Source organism: Lolium rigidum, chromosome 4 (genome assembly GCF_022539505.1).
Source record: "Lolium rigidum isolate FL_2022 chromosome 4, APGP_CSIRO_Lrig_0.1, whole genome shotgun sequence".
NCBI lineage: Eukaryota > Viridiplantae > Streptophyta > Magnoliopsida > Poales > Poaceae > Lolium > Lolium rigidum.
In genome coordinates this window covers 231,626,918-231,648,161 of record NC_061511.1, presented here as the reverse complement: position 1 = coordinate 231,648,161, position 21,244 = coordinate 231,626,918, and the positions used below count along the sequence as shown (strand labels likewise).

Below are 21,244 nucleotides of genomic sequence, written 5' to 3'. Positions count from 1 at the left end.
TCTCGGCTCCGAGCGCATGTGCTGCTGCTCTGGCCTGGTTGGGCAGAACCCTACGCCATCTTGGCGTGGCGTCTCGTGGCACCTGCACCGCTTGCGGCTCAGTAGTGCCCCTCTTAGGCAACCTGTCCCTTTGTGAGCATGGCTGCCCCCGACCTGGCGCGCTGGACGTGCTGCCGGCGGGTTGCGCTGCCAAGGCTAGCGCTTTGAGAGAAAAGGGTCAGCGCAGGAGGTCTTGGCGAAGGATGATAGTGCCTGCAGTGTGAGGAACCATGCTCTGGGCGAAAGCCCTGCCTTTCGGGGCCGGTAACGGCGACGCCTGAGGGCGCCGTTTTCCTCTTGTGGCGTCACCGAGGAGTTTCGGCACCTCCCTTGCCTAGGGTCTCATGTTCCGGGTGAAAACCTCAGATTTGGCTAGCCAAATCGGGCGACGACGGCGTCTTGGACGTCGTACCCTCCTTGGAGGCGTCGTCTTGGGAACTTGAGTTCGGGCCGTTGGTCTTCCTCGTGGATCTCGGCCGCTGACCACATGGGAGGTGTCTTGCGATGCGGGTAGCGCGCCGGCCTCTCGAGTAGTATCGCGGTGGCTTGCGCGATGAGGATCTTCCTCGATCAGCGCAAGCATGCCTCCGGATGAGCGAGTGGTGGGCTGGCCTCTCGTGTTTGTTGGCGGGCTGCTGAAGACTGCACGCTTGCACGTCTGTCGAGGTTGCCGGGAGCTAGCCGCTGCGCCGACGGCGTTCCTCGGATTCGGGTCGAGGCCGGAGCAGCAATGCTCCCAGCTGAGCCGTGGTGGGCTCGCGGGATTTAGGTGGTACGCGTCTTGGCTGCAGCTGTCAGGTTCTTGGTAATTTCGACGATGCGCGAGCACTGCGACTTTCATCGGCAAGGGTTCTGTCTTGCGGAGGAGCTCACTCTGCAGTGTCCCGGAGGAGCGCTCGACGGATTTCGGCCTTTTTGTCGTAGTCTAGTTTGAGTGTCGGGTGTGTACTGTGGGTGTTCGGCCTTTTCTTAGACTTGTATTGTAAACTTCTTTTCTATCAATGAATCGAAACGCAAACCTTTTGAGTTTTCGCAAAAAAAAGGGTGGAGACTGCACAAGTGATGTCCCGGCGTCGAGGTCCACGGACGTGGATGCTGCAGACCGGTCGGATTCCCTTCGATACTTTGTCGCTAACACGCATACCTGGTCGGCGACGGTCTCGTCTGCCTTCAGTTACATGAGGGACAAGACAGTAGCTACTCCCTCCGTCCCATTTCGCAAGGCAAATTTCCAAAAAATATTTGTCCCCAAATCTCTTACCTCCTAGGCACATTTTGCATTTAATGTGGGAGTAAACTAATTCATTTTTGCATGCAATCACTCCTCTTTTCATCTCCCACCACGCACTAGTACTCCATGCATGTGAAAACACCACGCACTAGTACTCCATGCATGTAGAAATCTTGGCTAATGAGATTTCACCTTGGCCAAGATATTGGCAAATTTTGCCCTGCGAACCGGGACGGAGGGAGTAGTAAAAACATCTCGCATTGCATACACGCGTGATCTACATATGTTTGTGGATTGGATTCTGCTCCTGCCTGGTTGATGCATGGAAGCCAAACAGGAGCTTCTCCACCATAGCACTATAGGAGCGAAGAAGAAGGCTAGCCCAACGGGACCTGTGGTCGACGGGCGCCACACTTGGCACGCAGCGCGGACGGCAGGGAATGCGGTCTGCAGCTTCAAGGTCTGTCAACATAGACGCCGTGCCAGGTCCGTCTGCAATCGCATCAGAGATCGACGACCGGAATGAAGAGGGGGATTGAGAGGAGGGTGGTAGGAGAAGGCAGTGCTTGGAGCCCGGCGGAGAGGTCAGCGCGCGGCTGGACGTTCTCCGTGTCTGCGCTGTGCCGGCCACCGGGAGGAGATTTCCCAAAACAACGTGCGTATATTACAGGATGATGAAGAGTAAGTATTTGCCTTTTTTTACGAGAGGAAAAACGGCAATCTAGTCCGGCTTCAGGTGGCAGCCGTCCGATGCCTAGTTTATGCTGGGGGCGCACGGATGGTCGCAGCAAGGCGGCACAGGCAAGCCCCGTCCCCGGGAGAGAGGAGCTACCAGACCCGCCGCCGGAAATCGATGCGGATCTCTCTTCGCCCTTTTCTTCTCTGGAGAGAGAAAGGAGAGAAGGGAGAGAGAGCAGGTGACTTGGGCCCTCTTTGGGCTAAAACAAGTTTAGATACTTCATATTTTGATAAAGTTACGACATTCTTTTTTATGGACAGTGGGACGAGAAGTTTCAGTACCCAAAACTAGATGCTCCTATTTTTAAAATAAATTTTAAATGCATTCTAAAAGTTTCAAAAATTCTGATAAAAATGCCGCATTAGATGTGCTCGCGAAGTGGTTTCACAAAAGAACATTACTGTTTGTGTGTAGAAATAACAAATCCGATGCTAAAAATAGCTCCTACAGAGATATTTTTTATTTTTTTTACACTACCACACAAAAATGTCGGTTTTTCACGAAAATTGGCATGCACACACCTAAAGTATCGACATGTATGCACGCAATTTTTGTTCGAATTATTTTAATATTTTAAAATATTTTTTTGAGTGGGAGGAGCATGTGCATCTGGGATCAAAAGTGTATTTTCGGTGGACAGTGGGAATACTAAATCTAAACTTGTTTGACTCTAACTTGTAAATTTTACAGCAGCGATAGCAGAAAAATAATGAACATTAGACTATACTAACATATAAGCCAAATAAGTGTGTATAAGCACGAAATATGTCGAAAATAGAGGACATGGTGTTTCTGCACCCAGGTGCATATGCACCATTTATTTGAAATGCATAATAAATATATTTAAAAATGTTAAAAAATAAAAATAAAAATATCTCGTGTATATATTGACATGTTACATGCTCACAAAGTTTTCAACAAAAATCGTTATGGTTTATGTCATGTGTAAAAAGATAAATTTTTAGTGCTAAAGTAGTCTATTTCTCTAGCATTATTTGTCCTTTTTACACAGGGTACCAAAATTTTCGATTTTATGTGAAATTTTATGTGCACACATAAAACATGTCCCTCTACATGTGAATCTTTTTTCCTAAACTTTTTACATTTTAAAATATGTTTTATACATACCGGGTGCATATGCACCCGGGTTCAATTTTGGTTTTCCTGAAAATAGAAGACCATAAACTAAAAGAAGGACCTTTTTAGAACACCATTAACGCATACACATGCCCAGATAGAAACTTTCGAGATAAACTTCTAAAAGTATAGAAGGTAAAATATTGACCAACCGAGAAATAATCCCTATCTACCAACTGACATGTTATTAAATTTGCACTTGATAAAAGTATCCAAAAATAACATGCAATTTCCACTATAGCTTTGAAATATACGTCAGAGCTTCACCTCGTCTCTAGGGATGGTACCCGCAGGGTTTGGGTATGGATAGAGCCATCCAATATTCGTACTCATCTCTTTCAATCTGACCCATCACCCAATAAGATATATGTGTATCGCGGGTAAAAATACCCGCGCTGATAACACATCAAATTGATCAAAAAAATATGACCGGCGGTAAAGTGATCCTAAAAGGGGGTCTAATCCTCACTAACCTACGAATGATTGTGAGATCGGTAAACATGAGATTCAACCTAGCAACATGAAGGCATGATTAGGGGGGAATTAAGTAGTTTAGAATATTACGACGGTCCACTTTGTTAAATTTATATGGGTACATGGGTACGCGGGTATGGGTTCTACGATCCCATACCCGTACCCACTCTACTCGATGGGTATGATATTTTTCATTTACAAACCCGTGGATAATATTTTCTTCCATACCCATACTTCTATTAGGTTTTTACCTGGCGGATACATGGATCATGGGTACCCATTGCATCCCTACTTGCCTCGCCTCCTTCTCATGTATGAAGCACTTTTACCTTTACGGATAATTCCCTAAGTTTATCTATTTAGTCAAAGTAGCAAAATTATAGGCTATTCAATAATAACAGTTTGGAAACTGAATTTGCCAACATTTGGCAAGAGATGGAAGACGCACATTGTAATTCGATTCAACAAACAAAAAAATACATAAGAACATGAGGTGGCGTTTTGGCTCATATGTGCATATGCACTTATTATATAAAATTATTAAAAATAAATTTAAAAATGTCAAAAACTCAGAAATAAAATTTCTGATGTACATCCTAACATTCTTTGTTCGTACACAAGTTTTCGTGGAAAAACAATAATTTATGTGTCATGTACAAAAAAGACAAAAAAAATATCATGTACAAAAGTATTTCCGATTTGTAAAACTTACACGAGATACATAAAATATTCTTTTTTCCTGAAAACTTGTGTACCAACATAGAATGTCTAGATATACATACCAAAATTTATTTTATAATTTTTTGACACTTTAAAATTTATTTTCACACAACGAGTTCATATGCACCCTTGATCGAGTTGGATTTCCCATAAGAACATGCCTACTACCTGCAACGGCCCGACGCAAACCGGACACACGTTTTGGTTGGTTTGGGGCGGGCCGTGGACACGAAAATAGATGCCCGACCTCGTTTAACCTTTTGGGCCGGGGACAGCCCTAGCGCCCCGATGCATTCCGGGGCAATGAATGAGGGTGTTTTGAAACAAGCTTGAGGAAGAAGAAGATCGAAATAGTTCATGAAGAAGAAGATCACATTTTATTCATGGAACATGTAAAAAAACAGATAGGATCAGAAGGCTCATCATCCTAGGCTTCATCGTCGGGCGCCCATGCCGTCCGCAGTTCGTATGCTTTGTCGTCGGAGTTGAGGTTGATGATGCTGCCAGTTGTGGCCTCCCGTATGAATGCTCATTGGCGGGCACTGTCGATGACCTTCTTCACTGTGCGGATGGGCCTTGACCAGAATGTGATCCGCTCGGTCTCGTTCTTCGCCGACGGCGGGTGCTCGCGTTCAAAGTGTCTCAACGTGGCCTCGCGTTCCTTGCAAAACTGGGCAGACCAGTAGGCACTACCAGCATAGTACTACGAGTCGAACCACATTGCCTCCTTCTGTCGTCTCTGGAAGACCTTGTAGCTGAATTCCTTGCCTTTGGACAGAGGAAGCACGGGGACCCGCTCAGGTTGATGCCAAAGCCCTTCGGCACCGTCGTGTTGGACGGCGGGAGATGTCATTCTTGGCAAGGTCGGTGGCCTTGTGCTAGTCCACCCATTTCCGGCCGATGCTGACGTCGGCACAGAAGGCGCCTGCTACTAGTGGTCTGTGGAGCTACCAAAAGGACGTAGCCGGCGGCAATGGTGATGGGTGTCTGAGGACGGAGAAGTGCACTCGCTTGGCTATAAAAGGACTTAGCAGGCGCTATTAACGGTGCCACAAAAGACGAGCCGACAACCAGCCAGACCTAGTGTGGCCGCTGAAGCGGTGAAGATCCAGAAGCGAGGCAGATGTTGAAGCGAAGCAAAATTGGAAGCGAGGAAGTCACTAAGCGGCCGCTATGAGGGCCCGAGGAGATAGAAGACGGACAGGCGCGGTGGCTCGGACATGACGATCACTATGCATCGGACCACTAGGCTGAGGGTTTATCCTTTTTTTCTGTTTGTATGGACCAAAACTAACACTTTTGATCTAGTTGTGTTGAGCCCCTGGAGATACCCTTAGAGCTGAATCGATACCTTATTGGTGCCTACTAAAATCATGGACTAATATAAATGGTTACTTCGTAGTTACTTCATATATTTATCCCTGGTATTAGGCCTGGTAGGGGGAGCAGGGGATTGCCACAGTATGGACATGTACTTTCAAAGGAAAACAGCTCGTGGTAGATACTCTGGTGCTACTTAGAGTTTGAGGATGCTCGTCTGCTACTGCACTCCGATCTCCCTTTCCCTTTTTCTCTGGGGAAAATTTATATAGGATCGCTCCATTAGATAAGATTATAGGATCAACTCACAATAATTATTTTGTACAAATTGCAAAAAAAAATTGAAGCTTGTGTACAACATGCCTACAGGTTATATCTACAACTTTACAAAACATCAGCTCAAAATTCCATCTAGAGGCAACGAAACAAAAAAAGATAAACTCTACTGGGAATAGTGCCACCTTTAGGTGAACATGATTTCACACTATTCAAGCCTAAGATTTGTCTTTTTTTATTCTCTAAGTGTAGGTTGAATTTGAAGCTGTGATTTTAAGGGGTTGCATATATAGAACATATGTTTGTTGTCAATTTTTCTACAATATTTGAACATGTTTTTTTCTGTTAAAAAAATGATCTCACTGAACCTATGTAATGACGGATCCTATCCAAGTTGCTCCCCCTCCCCCTTTCCTCCTCCTCGAACACTCCAAGTGACAGACGTTCCACTTTGCGGCCAGGAGATTGTAAAGGAGACCGTCACCCTCTCTTCCTCTCATTACATCACGGTAGGGATTTGGAGACACTTTTAAAATCCCTTAAGTGTGTAAAATGTACCCTTAAAGCTTTTAATGACACATAAAAATATGCTAAATTTACTTGCTATTCAGAAAGTATTAAGGGCACTTAAAAAATGTGCTCTCGTAGGTACCTTTTAGGGCACATTTTTAGCATGTCCCGAAAGAGTTTTGAGGGCACATCCCAGAACTTTTGAGGGAACATTCAAATAGAAAAGCTATTAGGGCACATCCAAAATGTGCCTCAAAAAAATTTAAGGGTACATCTAAAATGTGCCCCGAAAACTTTTGAGAGCACATACAAAATGTGCCCCGAAAAGTTTTTAGGGCGCCTTGGAAAAATTCCCCTAAAACTTAATAGACATTTTACATGTATTACACAAAAATAGTAATTATGCAAATCATTCAAATCAGTTTACAAAATACAGAGATGGAATCAAATGCATGTATTCTTCAGTTGTAGCATATTCACATACACAATGATGAACACAGCTGAATATAGCTCACATCATTTTGATTCTAACAATTTAACTGTGTTTAGTTGTTAAATTTCCGTAACTCTAAATTATGTGAAATCAAATGCATCCTACTTAGATAGATAAACAATTTAACAATAACTATCACGATCTAAACCTTATATTATCAACATTATAGAAGGCATCTCGTCACTTGCAGAAAAACATCTCTTCACTACAGATTTGATTTGTTATATGAGGCTAATTGTTATGCACGAATTTGCGTTCTAGTGTGCCAGTGACTAAAATCTGGCCCCAAATAGATGCCACCAGTATTCCTTTGTGAACTTGTGTAGTGTGCAATCACTGATGATTGTGTAGGGTAGTTGGTTAGAAAGGATCATTCGTGTCACTAGGCTTGTCTATTATATGAGGCACAATGCTTGTTATGATAGTATTGTGTTCCTTGTTGATGTTGCCAGCCGATGACTAAAATCTGGCACATTATATGTCGCATGGATGATCTATTGAACCTTGTGTTAGGTACAAACACACATTACTGTGTATAATACTTGGTTCACTAGCCCCATCCCCGTGATTTTTGTGTGCTATACTATCTGAGGCATAAAGTGTGGCACCATCTTTTGTTACACTGTGTCTTGACATGAGGTTTTACCTCTTTATGCTCTTTCTAATTTCTTTCTTCCTTCCCGGTGCTTCAAGATGGTGAGTGGTGCACATGTGCACAACCTCGGCGAGGGATGTTCCAAGTATGCTGAAGAAGGCAGATCTACCAAGAGGCCAAGGGGAAGGCCTCCCAAGATCGGGCACTTCCATGACGATCTTGGTCCAACCCACTTCGCAAAGGTCTTGTTGGCATCAAGGTTGGAAATGCTTCCAATTCCACCCGGCTTCCGTCCTCACCTCGGCACCGTCCCAAGTACAATGATCTTGAAGACGAACAACGGCTACACTCTTGGATGGTGAAGCTCAAGGATGTCAATGGCACAACTTACATGGATCAAGGGTGGCCTGGAATTTCCATTGCATACGTACTCAAGATCGGCTAGTTCATTTCCTTGAAGGTGCTCAGGGGTGACGTCTTCAAGGTGACTATATTTGACATCAACATGACTGAGGTGGTGAAGAGGTGCCCGCAGCATGCTCCAGCCCTTGGCCTGATCGATGAGTGAACCATGCCTGATCCATGTCGTACTGAACATTCTCTAGTTCCGTGATGAAGTTTATATTACCGTATTTCTGTGAATTGTCTTGAAGTTTATGCTTAATCCGTTGTCTGTTGCTTGCTTTTATTATTGTCCCATTGTGATGCACAAAAGGTTTGGTAACCTCATTAGTTCGAGAAAAGGTTATCAGATCTCCCGTTCAGCATATAAGCAAACAACATGATCATCTGGTTGGTAGCCTAAAACGCCCCACCAAATAAATGGGCTTTCGTTTCTCCCACCGAGCCAAAATGAAATGTTGGCTATCAATCGAAATGCATAAACAGATGCAAGCCAAGTATGAATGCACATCCAAACACGCCCTATGTGTCCAAAAGATAATAAACCCAAGGATGAGAAGGTACCCGGTGTATAGAAACTTTCCTCCGACATTCCTCACAAACCACAAAAGCTCATTGAATTATATATCTCGCATTTGACTAAATAAACAGTTCATTTAATTAAAAATAGTCTGGAAAAATATCAACTACAACCTGTGTGCCTTTTTATAAGACGTTTTGACAGGGTTAATTGGCTTGCCAAACACGTCTTACAAAAAAGAAAAAAGGGAGTAGATTCGATTTCAAGGATTTATCGAGACGAAGAGTAACACAACGGAAAATTAAGGATCCATATACTGGCTTAATGACAATTACAACCGTACTGCTCAAAGCGGGAAAAAAATACCACCTCTACTACTCTATTTCCTGGTGTACTTCCTGCGGCACAAGCTCACAAGAACACACGTAGCTGTAGTACGGTGGTATGGGAGACCTCCAGGACAAGATCTCGAATTTACCCCGTGGCATATCGCTCCAGGTCCCTGATATCAGATCCACAGCTGTTATCTTCGGAATCTCGCAGTGAGAAGTAGGCTCTCTTTGGTAGTCACCACATAGCCGAAAGAAACTTTTATCCTTAGAAACTCGTCGTGTGTTGTCCATGCTCCAAGCATATCGAGGCCGACCTCCCTCAAGTGAAAGTTCACCTAACAGTGAGATATTCTTCTGCCTCTGCACCCTAAGGTGTCTCAGAAGACTGCACCAGTACCGACAACTGAGATTTGCTCTTAGTAAGGTGGCAACAACATATGCGAACATGAAAGATCCGCCCATCTCACCGGCCAACTCCATTGCTATGGATGTTAACTTCGGGTGATCCTCTGGATCTGTGCTACCAAAGACGAGCATCTTGAAGAAATACCAAAAGGCTTCTTTAGACAACCAATTTAGCATGAGAGCTTCTGTTGTTCCAACACTGACCATCTTCTCCGATTGGCTGGTGATTATGATTTTGCTCCCATGTGCCATGAATCTTTCAGCAGAGTGCAGCAGCCTTTTCCATGCCCCTTCGTCCACATCGCCTAAGAGCTCAATGACAACCAACGACCTTTCTTCACCCGAAGCTATATTTTGATGCTTGATCACACAATGATCTCTAAAATTCGTCGCCACTTCATCTTTAAGGTCGTTGCCGCTATAGAGCAAGATCAAGGAGAAATGATCTCGCACACGATCATCGATACAAACATGTTCCACAAGAGTACTCTTCCCAGTATGTCCAGGGCCAACAATTGGAAGGACACCCAAATTTCCACCAGGCTCAGCTTGTAGCAAAAATCTGACAGCTTGCTCCCTCTCCATTTGGCGGCCAAACATATACTTGTGCAAATATAAATATGCGCCATAAGGTTGGCGGTACATCCGAGGGTAGCTCATCAGAAATATAACAAACTCCTCCATATCAGCAACCATGTTTTCTAGGACAAGAACAGCCTGTTTCAACTCCTTACTGTTTTCTCTACCAATTACCGTGCCCTCAATCTGAGTGTCGCTAACTAGGCGGCGCAAGCGCTTAGCGGGGTTAAATTTGGATTGAGCAAACGACATGTGACTAACCTCGTCATGATTGGTATTCCTCTCTCTGCACCTGAAGGCGTCGAGGAGGTAATACCCTCTGAACATTTGCTCTCTCATGGTACTAATCTGACGGACCATAGCTCGATTTTCAATGCGCCGTCCTTCAGCCTCCTCGACGACAGTAGATATTCTCAGAAGCAGCTGGAGCAGCCTCTGCAGATCCTCCTTCGCGGTTGTCTGCTCACGGCACTTCTTAGCCACGAAGGATATGGTTCTGCTGACAAATTCACCAAGAACTCCAGAAATAACCGCATCCATCGTGAAGTGTGAACGAACAGGAACCCTTCACAGCCCGTCACTTGATAGATGGTGCTCTGAGGTTGAAGAACTGACGGAGGTTCTGACTGAATGTCTTGAAAACATCAGCTGAAAGGTTCAGAAGACATTCTGCTGTAATCTTAAGAAAAGGATAGAGTTAAAAAAATCCAAGTCTATTGACCCATCCAACAAAGTCAGACACGTCAGAAGATTGTCCTATAAGTTTCAGAAAATGGGGGTTATCCTAATATTTAGTGACCCATCCACCAAAGATGACACCTTCGCGACAGAAAAAAGGTAGGCACACCTGTTTATGATTTAGAGGTCAACATGGTGGAAAATTGGCGCCACGTGTTTCTATTTTTCTTTGGTATTTCCCAAATAGAAGATCGACACTTGGTGACATTTAATGGTCAGCTGAAAGCTTCACCGATTGAAAATAAATTGTGATGGAGCATTCTCACAGGAAACAGGTCTAGGCGGATGGGGTTTTGCTATCCGGGACAGCGACGTTCTGTCAGAGGTTAAGAAAAGAAGTCAGAGGCCGACTTTGCTTCAGCAAACGGGCACCTCACGTAGTCACGTCCAAGAAAAAGAAAATTGAAGAAAAGAAAAGAGAACATGTCAACACGGATTCAGTAGAGAATGTTGCCTAAAAAAATTCAGCAAATAAGAACAACAGTCCAGCTCCAAATGAAAATTATGAGCCCATGGGAAGTTTCAATGATCTTCTGAATGCTCCATTGCTGATGGCATCACCAACGATACATTCCGAGTATGATAAGCACTTGGTAAAATATTTTGGATGCTACTGTCATATACTCCTACTTCTTTTAAGATTCAGAAGAATATTTTGGATGCTCCAATTGTTTGCTACTGCTTTCTGCCATGCTGGTGTGCTATTGAACTAGTCTGATTCTTTTTGCGATTCTGTTCATTCAGTATTGTGAAGCTAATCGTGAAGGAAATTCATTCAAACCGATTTCAAAAATAACTGGGAGTCGTCACAGTATACAATTGTTGTTGAATTGGGATCATAGTTACCTAATTTCACAGACAAGGGGAGGAGATGCAGAGCTGGTGTGGAAGAGCGGATGACGTACCCGTCAGCAATGGAGGCGTCGTTGACGGCGGCAAGTCGACAGAGGCGTGCGCGATTCAGCAGAGACGTGGACGAATCCAAGGAAGCGCGGGCGCCGGCAGGCCGTCGACTGACGCGCAAGCGGTGTCGCTGGCCGTTGATCGAGGAAGCTAGGCACGGCCGGAGCTTGCTCTTTTCCGGTTCCCTTTTCTTTTATCTGGACTGCAGCGAAATCACTTTCTGACTTCTCTTCTTGCAGCTAGTGCGGCAGCTGCCGAGGCCCGAGCATGTCAAGAAGAAGCTACAGGTTGGGGGATGGGACTGCTGCAAGTGGAGTCGGATGCAATGAATCTCATCAAAGCTTTGCAGGACCTGAGTTTGATCGTACTACTGAGGGAACTGTTTACCGACATATTCAGACCTTCTTACATCTTGATTTTATTTCAGAGACATTACTTAGCCATCCAACGAACGCAACATTGCTGTGGACAGAAAGAAACGTACTCCGGAGCAGTGTCTGTTTTATACAGATGTCAGCATGGTGGAAACTTCGCGCTACAAGACACCGTTAACCTGCATCATGGAAAACAGGCTCTCGAGTCATTGGAAAACAAATGCTACATAAGCTAATTTAGCCCAAGAGTGAGTAACAGAGTCTGCAGAAATATCGAGTGGACTTTATTCAAAGCTCTTTGTGTTTGAGATGAAAAGTAAACCGTGACTACAAACACGATCATTACTTCGATTGTAAGATCGATTTATTAAGAACCACAACAACTCAGATGAAGCACCATCATTCAGACCAGCACGTAAGAAACTCCAATACATGCCATTCTTGTGAACCAAATATAATTAGTCGAGCAGATGAGAGGAGAACTATGGGGTGCTGTTCTGGTGCCGCACAAACTCACAAGGATATATGTAGCTATAGTATGGTGGTATGAGGGACCTCCAGCACAACTACACAAGACCTCAAATTTGCCCCGCGGCATAATGCTCCAGTTTCTAGATAGAAGATCCACCGCTGTTATCCTGGGAACCTCGCAGCGGGCTACAGGCCTGTTTTGGTGCTTATCATGTACGTAGCAGAAATAACTTATGACCCTCGGAGGCTCTCTGTGTTTCAGCAATGCTCCAATCGTACCAAGACATGTAATCCTCAGGATATTCACCGAACAACAAAGTGTTGTTCTGCGTGTACTTCCTAACCTGTGTGAGAATCTTGCACCAGAACCGAGCACTGTGATTTGCTCTTAGTAGGGAGGCAACAACATATGCTCATATGAAAGACCAGCGCATCTCTAGGGCCTCCATGGCTATGGATGTTAACTTTGGGTGCTCCTCTGGATCTGTGCTACAAAACACGAGCATCTTGAAGAAATACCAGTAAGCTTCTTTAGACAAACAGTTTAGCTTGATGGCTCTCGTTGTTTCAACACTGACCATCTTCTCTGAACGGCTACCATGTGTCATGCCTCTTTCAGAAGTGCGCAGCAGTCTCTTCCATGTCCCTTGATCCACGTCCCCTAAGAGCTCAATGACAACTAACAACCTTTCTTCAGCTGAGGCAATATTTTCAAGTCAGCAGCCATCTGTTTCAAGGACAAGAACAACCTGTTTCAACTCCTTACTGTTGTCTCTACCAATTACCACGATTTCAGTTTGAGTGTTTCTAGATAGACGGCGAAAGCACTTAGTGGGATTGAATTTGGATTGAGAAAACGAGGAGCGACTCACCTCCTCATCATCGGTCTTCTTCTCTATGCACTTGAAGGAGTCAAGAAGGTAGTACCCTCTGAGCATTTGTTTTATCATCATGCTAACCTGACGGATCATCCTGCGGTTTGTAACGCACCGCCCTGCAGCCCCATCGACCATAGCAGATATCCTCAGAAGCAGTTGGCGCAGCCTCTGCAGATCCTCCACAACAGTTGTCTGCTGGCGGGACTTCTTGACCAAGACAGATAAGGCTATGCTGACTATATCAGCTAAGTTATCAAAACATTGAGTAAGAGAGTCTGCAGAAGTATACACTCGATTTTGTACTAGGCTTTGTGCCTTTGTTTATTGATGTGAAGAGTATACAAGTAATTACAAACACAAGGAAGCGACCAGTAACTAGGGATCCCCACATGATGAGCTACCGCCTACTAGGTACCAAGTACAATATACTCTCAATATAAGATCGATCAGCCAAGAACCACAAGAGCTCAGATCAAGCACCAATATTTAGACAAGCAAGCAAGAAAGTCTAATACTCCCTCTCTTCCAAATTATTTGAAGCTCCAGCTTTGTCCTAAGTCAAACTTCTCTATATTTGACCAAACCTAAAGATTTGTGTGCTAACATTTACAACATCAAATATATATAGTAAGAAAATATATTTTATAATGAATCTAATTAGGTGCTGGAAAATTTTGATATATTTTTTATAGACTTGGTCAAATTTAAAGAAGGTTGACTTAGGACAAAGCTAGAACTTCAATAATTTGGAGGAGAGGGGGTACAGGGCAATCTGGTAAGATTTACTTAATCGAATAGACAAGATGAGAACTATGGTGCGGTATTCTCATGCCGCAGAAACTCACAAGCATATACGTAGCTATAGTAAGGTGGTATGACGGACCTCCAGCACAAGATCTCAAATTTGCGTGGCATACTGCTCCAGCTCCCAGATAGAAGATCCAACACTGGTATCCTTGGAACCTCGCCATGAGCAGCAGGCCCTTTTGGGTTGTCAACACGTCGCAGAACGAACTTAATATCCTCAGAGAATCGCCGTGTTTTGGCCATGCTCCAAGCATATCGAGGCCGGTCTTCCTCAACAGGATATTCACCTAACAACGAGATGTTGTTTTGTGTGTGCTCTCTGACATGACTTAGAAATTCGCACCAGAACCTGGCACTGAAATTTTCTCTCAGTATGGCAGCAACATGATATGCGGATATGAAAGATCCGCGCATCTCCAGGGCTAGCTCCATAGCTATGGATATTAACTTTGGATGCTCCTCCAGATCCATGCTACCAAACACAAGCATCTTGAAGAAATACCAGTAAGCTTCTCGAGACAAACAATTTAGCTGGATGGCTTCCGTTGTTCCAAAACTGGCCATGTTCTCTGATCGGCTAGTGATAATGATTTTGCTCCCATGAGTCATGCATCTTTCACAAGTGTGCAAAAGCCTCCTCCATGTCCCTTTATCCACATCCCCTAAGAGCTCAATGACAACCAACGACCTTTCTACATCCGAGGTGATATTTTGATGCCTGATAACACAATTATCTCTAAAAGTTCTAACTGTTTCATCCTTAAGATCATTTTTGCTGTAGAACAAGATCAAGGAGAAGTAGTCGCGCACACGCTCATCCTCACAAACATGCTCCACAAAAGTGCTCTTCCCAATAAATCCAGGACCAACAATTGCGAGAACACCTAATTTTCCAGTAGGTTCAGCTTGTAGCAAGAAACTGATGGCTTGTTCCCTTTCCATTTGTCGTCCAAACATATACTTATTCAAATATAAATATGCACCATAAGGTTGGCGGCATATCCGAGGGTAGCTCATCAAAAATATTGCAAACTCTTTCATATCAGAAACCATGCTTTCTAGGACAAGAGTAACCTGTTTCAAATCCATACTGATGTATCTAGCAATTACCATGCTCTCAGTTTGAGTTTTGCTGGATAGGAGGCGAAAGCGCTTAGCAGGATTGAATTTGGATTGAGCAAACAAGAAGCGACTCACCTCCTTGCCCTCGCTCTTCTTCTCTCTGCATCTGAAGGCATCAAGAAGGAAGTACCCTCGCAACATTTGCTCTCTCATTGTTCTAACCTGACAGATCATCCCTTGGTTTGTGACATGCCTCGCCTCAGCCTCCTCGACGACGACATGTATCCTCAGAAGCAGCTCGCGCAGCCTCTGCAAATCCTCATCAGTGGTTGTCTGCTCACAGCACTTCTCGATCATGAAGGATATAGCTCTCCCGACAATATCACTAAGAACCGCAGAAATGAGTGCCTCCATTGTAAGGCATGAACGAACAGGAAACCCTCTCAGCACATCAATAGATAGATGGTGCACTGAGCTTAAAGGACTTAGGCAGTTGCTGAGTGCCTGAGTCCATGATTTGAAATGGTCAGCCAATAGCTTCAGAAGGCCATTGTGCTATAAATGTCAAAAAGTAGGTGCTTTCCTAGTCTTCATTGACCAAGCCAACGAAGGCGACGTTGTTTGACAGAAGAAAAGTAGATTCTTTCCTTTTGATTTAGAGGTAAAAAACGTGGAGACTTGACATTCACATCTCTTCTGCTGGGATCAATAGTCAGGTCACATTCCTCTTCCCTTTTTTTCCACTCTGGCAGTAGTTGTGTTCACTCAGAATGTACCTTCTTCTGCTGTTTCATCTTATTAGACTGAACTTCTTGCATGGATTTTCACTTATGAATTCGGATACTGATCTTTGTAGCAGAACATGTAGGTAGCCTGAACTCCCCAGACTGTCATGAGTTCTGTTTTTCTACGAGCCTGTTAACCAGCATAATGGCTGAGAAGTTCCGGCAGACAGGAAACTGCAGGAAGGATCTGCAGAGGCTGCACCAGCTGATTCTGTGGATCCACGCCACTCTTGAGGAAGCCCAGAGATGGAGCATCACAAACCGAGGAACCTGTCAAGTTGTGCTCTGCTCACTGGTGATTCCCATTGCGGGCACCTTGGACACTTATAACACATGAAATCTATCAAAGCACAGAAAAATGCTAAAGTCGACCAAAACATGATGTAAGAAAGTTGGCAAAAAGTTCAAATAAGTACTACCTCTGTTCCGAAATATAAGCCTTTTTAGAAAGCTAATTTAACTTTCTAAAAAGGCTTATATTTTGGAATGGATGTAATAGCAACTATCTGTTGCATATAGTCATAAGCCTTTGAGAGATCAATGATAGTGAGACAACACAGCCACAAGGCTACAACTACAAAGAGATGAGTTGAAAACATCGGAATAAATGAGCATGAAATTTTATCAGATTTGTGTTTCTACATTTATTTAGATGTTTTTTACTTATATTAAATGCTTGTATACACTGTCAAGAGACATGCAGTTGTGATGCTATGTGAAATGATTAAAATGGGACATGAAAACATGGGTGCCACATAGCTGCCTAGCAATATTGCGGTGACATCATTGTGGTTGAAATGGCTCATGAATATAGATACTTTACTTGCAAAAGTAGTGACTGTATGTTTTTATTACTATATTTTGCATTGGTGAGTGCACAACATAGCAATTCGAAAAACAAAAGTTACGTAAGTAAGTACGAAATGGAGAATGAAGAAACCTACACCAGATAAATCTCGCTTCCACACACACACAAACACAATCCGTCCTAGAAGTGGGGTGTCAAGGTGGGATCCCAGTGGGATGTCATTTTGTACTATGTAGTTCAAATTTTAATGTCAAAATTTGTACTAGAAAAGTCAAATTATACTACAAGTGGGACAAAAGTGGGATCCCACTTGACACCCTTACCTAGAAGCTTGACTAATCCAGGACTTTTGTTCTAAGAAAAGCACAATTAATCCACCAGCCACCAAATGCACTATCGTTTGTTACAAAATTATTCATATTGCAATCATCTGATATCAGTATCAGAGAATTGCCACTCGATCAGCTGAAGAAACAATTGACCATACACACTACAGTACAGTTTATGTTCATCCACACAAGGGAAGGGAACAAAAGCAGAACAACTAGGAGTACATCACGACTAGTGATACAGAGGGTGTGTGAGAAAGAGACCTTGGCAGGACAATGGCTCCCTCCCTCAAATGTCAAATGGTGTAGTCGGACCACTGCCGTATGAATGAGGTGTGATCCATGGACTCTCCCGGCATGTCCTCTTCCTTCTCGCCATCACTCTTCCTCCTGCCGAGCAGCCTGGCAGGGTTCCCCACGGCCGTGCTCCTGGCCGGCACATCGATGAGCACGACGGAACCAGCCCCAATCTTGGCCCCGGCTCCAATCATGACGTTGCCGAGGATGGTAGCGCCTGCGCCAATGAGCACCCCATCCCCAATCTTGGGATGCCGGTCACCAACCGCCTTGCCAGTCCCACCCAAGGTGACGTGGTGGAGGATGGAGACGTTGTCCCCGACGACGGCGGTCTCGCCGATGACGACGCCGGTGGCGTGGTCGAGGAGGATGGCCTTGCCGACGACGGCTGCGGGGTGGATGTCGACGGCGAAGACGTCGGCCACGCGGGACTGGAGGGCGAGCGCGAGCGGGCGGCGGTTCTGCGCCCAGAGGACGTGCGCGACGCGGTGGGCCTGGATGGCGAGGAAGCCCTTGAAGTTGAGGAGGCAGTGGGAGAAGCCGACGCAGGCGGGGTCGCGGGCGCGCGCGGCGAGGAGGTCGGCGACGACGGCGGCGCGGAGGGAGGGGTGCGCGGTGAGGGAGGCGAGGAAGAGGTCGTAGAGGAGCGTGGAGAGGAGCGTGGAGGAGCAGAGCTTGTTGGCGAGGTGGAAGGAGAGGGAGCGGGGCAGCGACGGGTGCGAGAGCACCGTCGCGTAGAGGAAGGAGGCCAGCGCCGGCTCCGCGTCGGCGTCGCGCCGGGCCTCCGCCTTGATCTGGGTCCACACCCAGGACTCGTCGTCCTCCGACTCCGGCGGCGGGAAGGCCGGCACCACCTCCGACGGGAGCGCCGCGGGAGGCGGCGAGTAGGCGCGGTGGTTGTTGGAGTGGCTCGCGCCGCCGCCGCCGCCGTCGGGGTCGTGCGCTTGTGGCTGGCCGGCCGGCATCGCCGGAGCAGGGGAGGGATTGTTTGGTGGGTGGGTGAGGATTGCGGGAATCAGATTGCGGAGGCAGAACGCCGACGGCGATAGGCAAACAACGGGGATTAACAATGCTCACGAGACAAGTGGAGTCTGTCTTTGCTTGTTTTGGAAGTGTTCAACTCAATATGGGTCTCGATTCAGATGATCGACATAGAAAAGTGCAAATTCCACTTTCCAAGAAATATACTACTCCCTGCGTCCATAAATAGATGTCAAAAATTTGTTTAAATTCAAATGTATCTATATACTAAATTGTGACTAGATATATTTAAATTTAGACAAACTTTTAGCATCTATTTACGGACAGAGGTTAGTATATATTTATCAGGATTTTTTTTTAGAAAATCAGGGCATAACTCGGCTCCATTTGTGAAACCAGATGTCACATTATCAAGAAAATGTAACTGATAAAATTATGTGTGAGATATCAAGCGGATCAAACGGACAAATATACAAATAAGACCATGTTGAAAATGACCAACCTATTTCAAGCTACAAAATATGTTTTGTATTTTTTTGATGAAAATGTGTTTTCTAAATGGAACTTTATATTCCATTAACCAAACTTCCGAGCAAGAGCGCTCGCAACTAGCCCATGAGCTAAGCTAGGAGCTCGACGCAACCATATGGCTTGGGGCACAAGAGCCATCTTTGCACCATGGTGTGCAAAGAGCATCGGACACTCTATTACACGTCGGAGGCCAATACAACATTGTAAGGGGATTAAAATTGACAAAAGTTAAAGCTCGCGAGAACATACCATCCGGAGAGCATACCTAAAGTAGCTAGGTTTCAACGCATGCAAAGATTAACATCTTACTTAAATAGTGGACATTATCAAAAAAATTATAGAAATTAGTAGCAGCAACTTCCATCTTAGACTGGAAAGATGTAAAAGTACAATCCTCCTTGCGCAGTGAGACGATTTTATTTATCCTCGTTCTCTCCTTCACCGTTGCATGAAAAAAAAAAGTTGTATTCTGATCCCCCTTCTTAAGCCAAAGGGCATGGGATCGTTGCTTCATCATTATTTCTTCACGTGACAAGAGCTCTGTTATTTTATACATCAAATCCTTCTCTTCCCTAGATGGTCCAGATCCGATTGAATTGGCTCTCAACCCATCAAGTTTCTCCCGCATGATTCTAAGTTGTTTGTTAATGAACTAAATTCTTCTCTACTCCAATTGGTCAGGTTTGAGCTCAATTGGCTCAACGCCGCTTGGAGCTCACTCAAGTCCCCACTGCCGGTCTGCCACCCTTCCTCCATAACCTTTTGATAATTTTCGTGGCGAGTCCACATATTCTCAAAATGAAATGGCCGTCTAAGATTACTTCCTCCCAACCATTCCGATCGAGACACTTTGATTAACAGTGCACAATGATCAGACTTGGTAGTTTGAATGTGGCTCACTGTCTTTTTACAGCACAAGAAAATACCTCTCCGGAGGTAATTACCAATTATGTTCCAAGGAAGGTGACACATGAGATGAATGAACAACTATGTGCACCTTTCACGGATTGGGAGATAGAGAAGGCTCTTTTTATGATGCACCCAAACAAATCACCTGGTCCCGATGGCTTCACGGCGGGGTTTTATATTAAGCATTGCGATCTTTTGAAGGAAAGTGTATGTGTTGCTATTAGGGGATTTCTGGAGGGAGGTGATATGACAGAGATTGTAAATCGCACAGTGCTGGTTTTAATTCCAAAAATCAAGCAGCCGCAAGATCTGTCTCAGTACAGACCGATTGCATTGTGTAATGTCCTCTAAAAAATAGCATCTAAAGTGATAGCACTTCGGCTGAGGCCTGTTTTGGAGGAAATCATATCTGAGGAGCAGAGTGCGTTTGTCCCTGGTCGCTTAATAACTGAAATGTCATTACGGCCTTTGAAAGCATTCACTATTTGAAAAAGAAAAAGGGGAAGAGTGGTGCTTGTGCCATTAAGCTTGACATGGCAAAGGCTTATGATCGGGTAGAGTGGATCTACTTAAGAGCTATAATGGAGAAGCTAGCTTTTTCTGGAAGATGGGTTGAATTGGTGATGAAATGTGTCCAAACGGTATCTTTCTCGGTGAGGGTGAATGTACAGTTTTCTGAGTACTTTAAACCCACCAGGGGTATTAGGCAGGGCGACCCAATCTCTCCCTACTGGTGTCCCTAACCTGAGACAAGGGAGCTCCAATGCAGCTGCAGAAGGCAGCGCCTGCAAGAGGCCGAGGGGAAGGCCTGTGAAGGTGGGGGAACTTTCATGACGATGCTGGTCCAACCCATTTCGCCAAGGTTCTCATGTCACTTGGCCTGGAACTGTTGCCAATTCCTGAAGGATTTAGGCAGTACATTGGCAACATCCAGATGAGCATTGCGCGGAAGACCAACACTGGCTGCTCATGGATGATCAAGCTAGGAGAAGTGGATGGAAAGATTTCCATGGATCAAGGTTGGACGAGATTTGCCATTGCTGACGAAATCAAGATCGGCTACTTCATGACCTTTAAGGCGCTTAGGGGCGATGCCTACAAGGTGACAATCTTCGGCTACTCCATGACTGAGATCGTGAAGAAGTGCCCACAACATGATCCAACCCTTGCCATGATGGAAGAGCGAAATGTGTTACCGTCGTGTCCTGAATTTGTCGTGCCTGAACTTGGTTCGTAACGTCGTGTCCTGAACTAGTTGTTACCATCTTACGCTATACTCGAGTACTTATGTTATGTGTTGTGCGATTTCGATGCGCTTGATATTGCTATGGGTTGTCATCCTTACCCCTTAGGGAAGAGGTTATGCACGTAACCAAACACCTCTATCTATTAAACGGTCTTGTTGGCATTCAAAATAGATGCATAATATAATTTTGGATGTGGCACAGTCCATCATAGCTCTAGGGAGAAGAACTCCACATATATACGAAAAAAGGTGCGAGGAACCAACCAAGCCCTTATATGAGGGGACTGGCTATTAACCTGTGAAAAAATAGGGAATAATCGGATCTTTAATACTCCTCTGTTCTTTTTTAATTG

General features: G+C 44.8%; 3 protein-coding genes and 1 pseudogene across 4 annotated transcripts; all 4 read right to left on the bottom strand.

Annotated features, from left to right (window-relative positions):
* Positions 1 to 8,551: 8,551 nt before the first annotated feature.
* On the bottom strand, positions 8,552 to 11,475 carry LOC124707251 (disease resistance protein RGA2-like). Of its 2 annotated transcripts, none has more exons than XM_047238918.1 (2): positions 11,416 to 11,475; positions 8,552 to 10,420 (listed from the first exon to the last, which is right to left on the bottom strand). In XM_047238918.1, the coding sequence occupies exon 2, from the start codon at positions 10,310 to 10,312 to the stop codon at positions 8,831 to 8,833; it is 1,482 nt and encodes a 493-aa protein (XP_047094874.1). In that variant the 5' UTR covers positions 10,313 to 10,420; positions 11,416 to 11,475; the 3' UTR covers positions 8,552 to 8,830. The 2 variants fall into 2 exon arrangements, with proteins under 2 accessions (XP_047094874.1, XP_047094875.1); XM_047238919.1 differs by lacking the exon at positions 11,416 to 11,475 and having other exon boundaries at positions 8,552 to 10,185; positions 10,219 to 10,832.
* A 715-nt stretch (positions 11,476 to 12,190) lies between these two features.
* LOC124648403 lies at positions 12,191 to 13,527 on the bottom strand (annotated as a pseudogene).
* LOC124707253 (putative disease resistance RPP13-like protein 1) lies at positions 13,408 to 15,434 on the bottom strand. Its single transcript, XM_047238921.1, has one exon. It carries the CDS (start codon positions 15,417 to 15,419, stop codon positions 13,947 to 13,949), a length of 1,473 nt encoding a protein of 490 aa, XP_047094877.1. The 5' UTR covers positions 15,420 to 15,434; the 3' UTR covers positions 13,408 to 13,946.
* Positions 15,435 to 16,613: 1,179 nt separating this feature from the next.
* On the bottom strand, positions 16,614 to 18,347 carry LOC124649785 (probable serine acetyltransferase 5). Its single transcript, XM_047189358.1, has 2 exons — positions 16,922 to 18,347; positions 16,614 to 16,778 (listed from the first exon to the last, which is right to left on the bottom strand). Exon 1 carries the CDS (start codon positions 18,187 to 18,189, stop codon positions 17,224 to 17,226), a length of 966 nt encoding a protein of 321 aa, XP_047045314.1. The 5' UTR covers positions 18,190 to 18,347; the 3' UTR covers positions 16,614 to 16,778; positions 16,922 to 17,223.
* Positions 18,348 to 21,244: the final 2,897 nt, after the last annotated feature.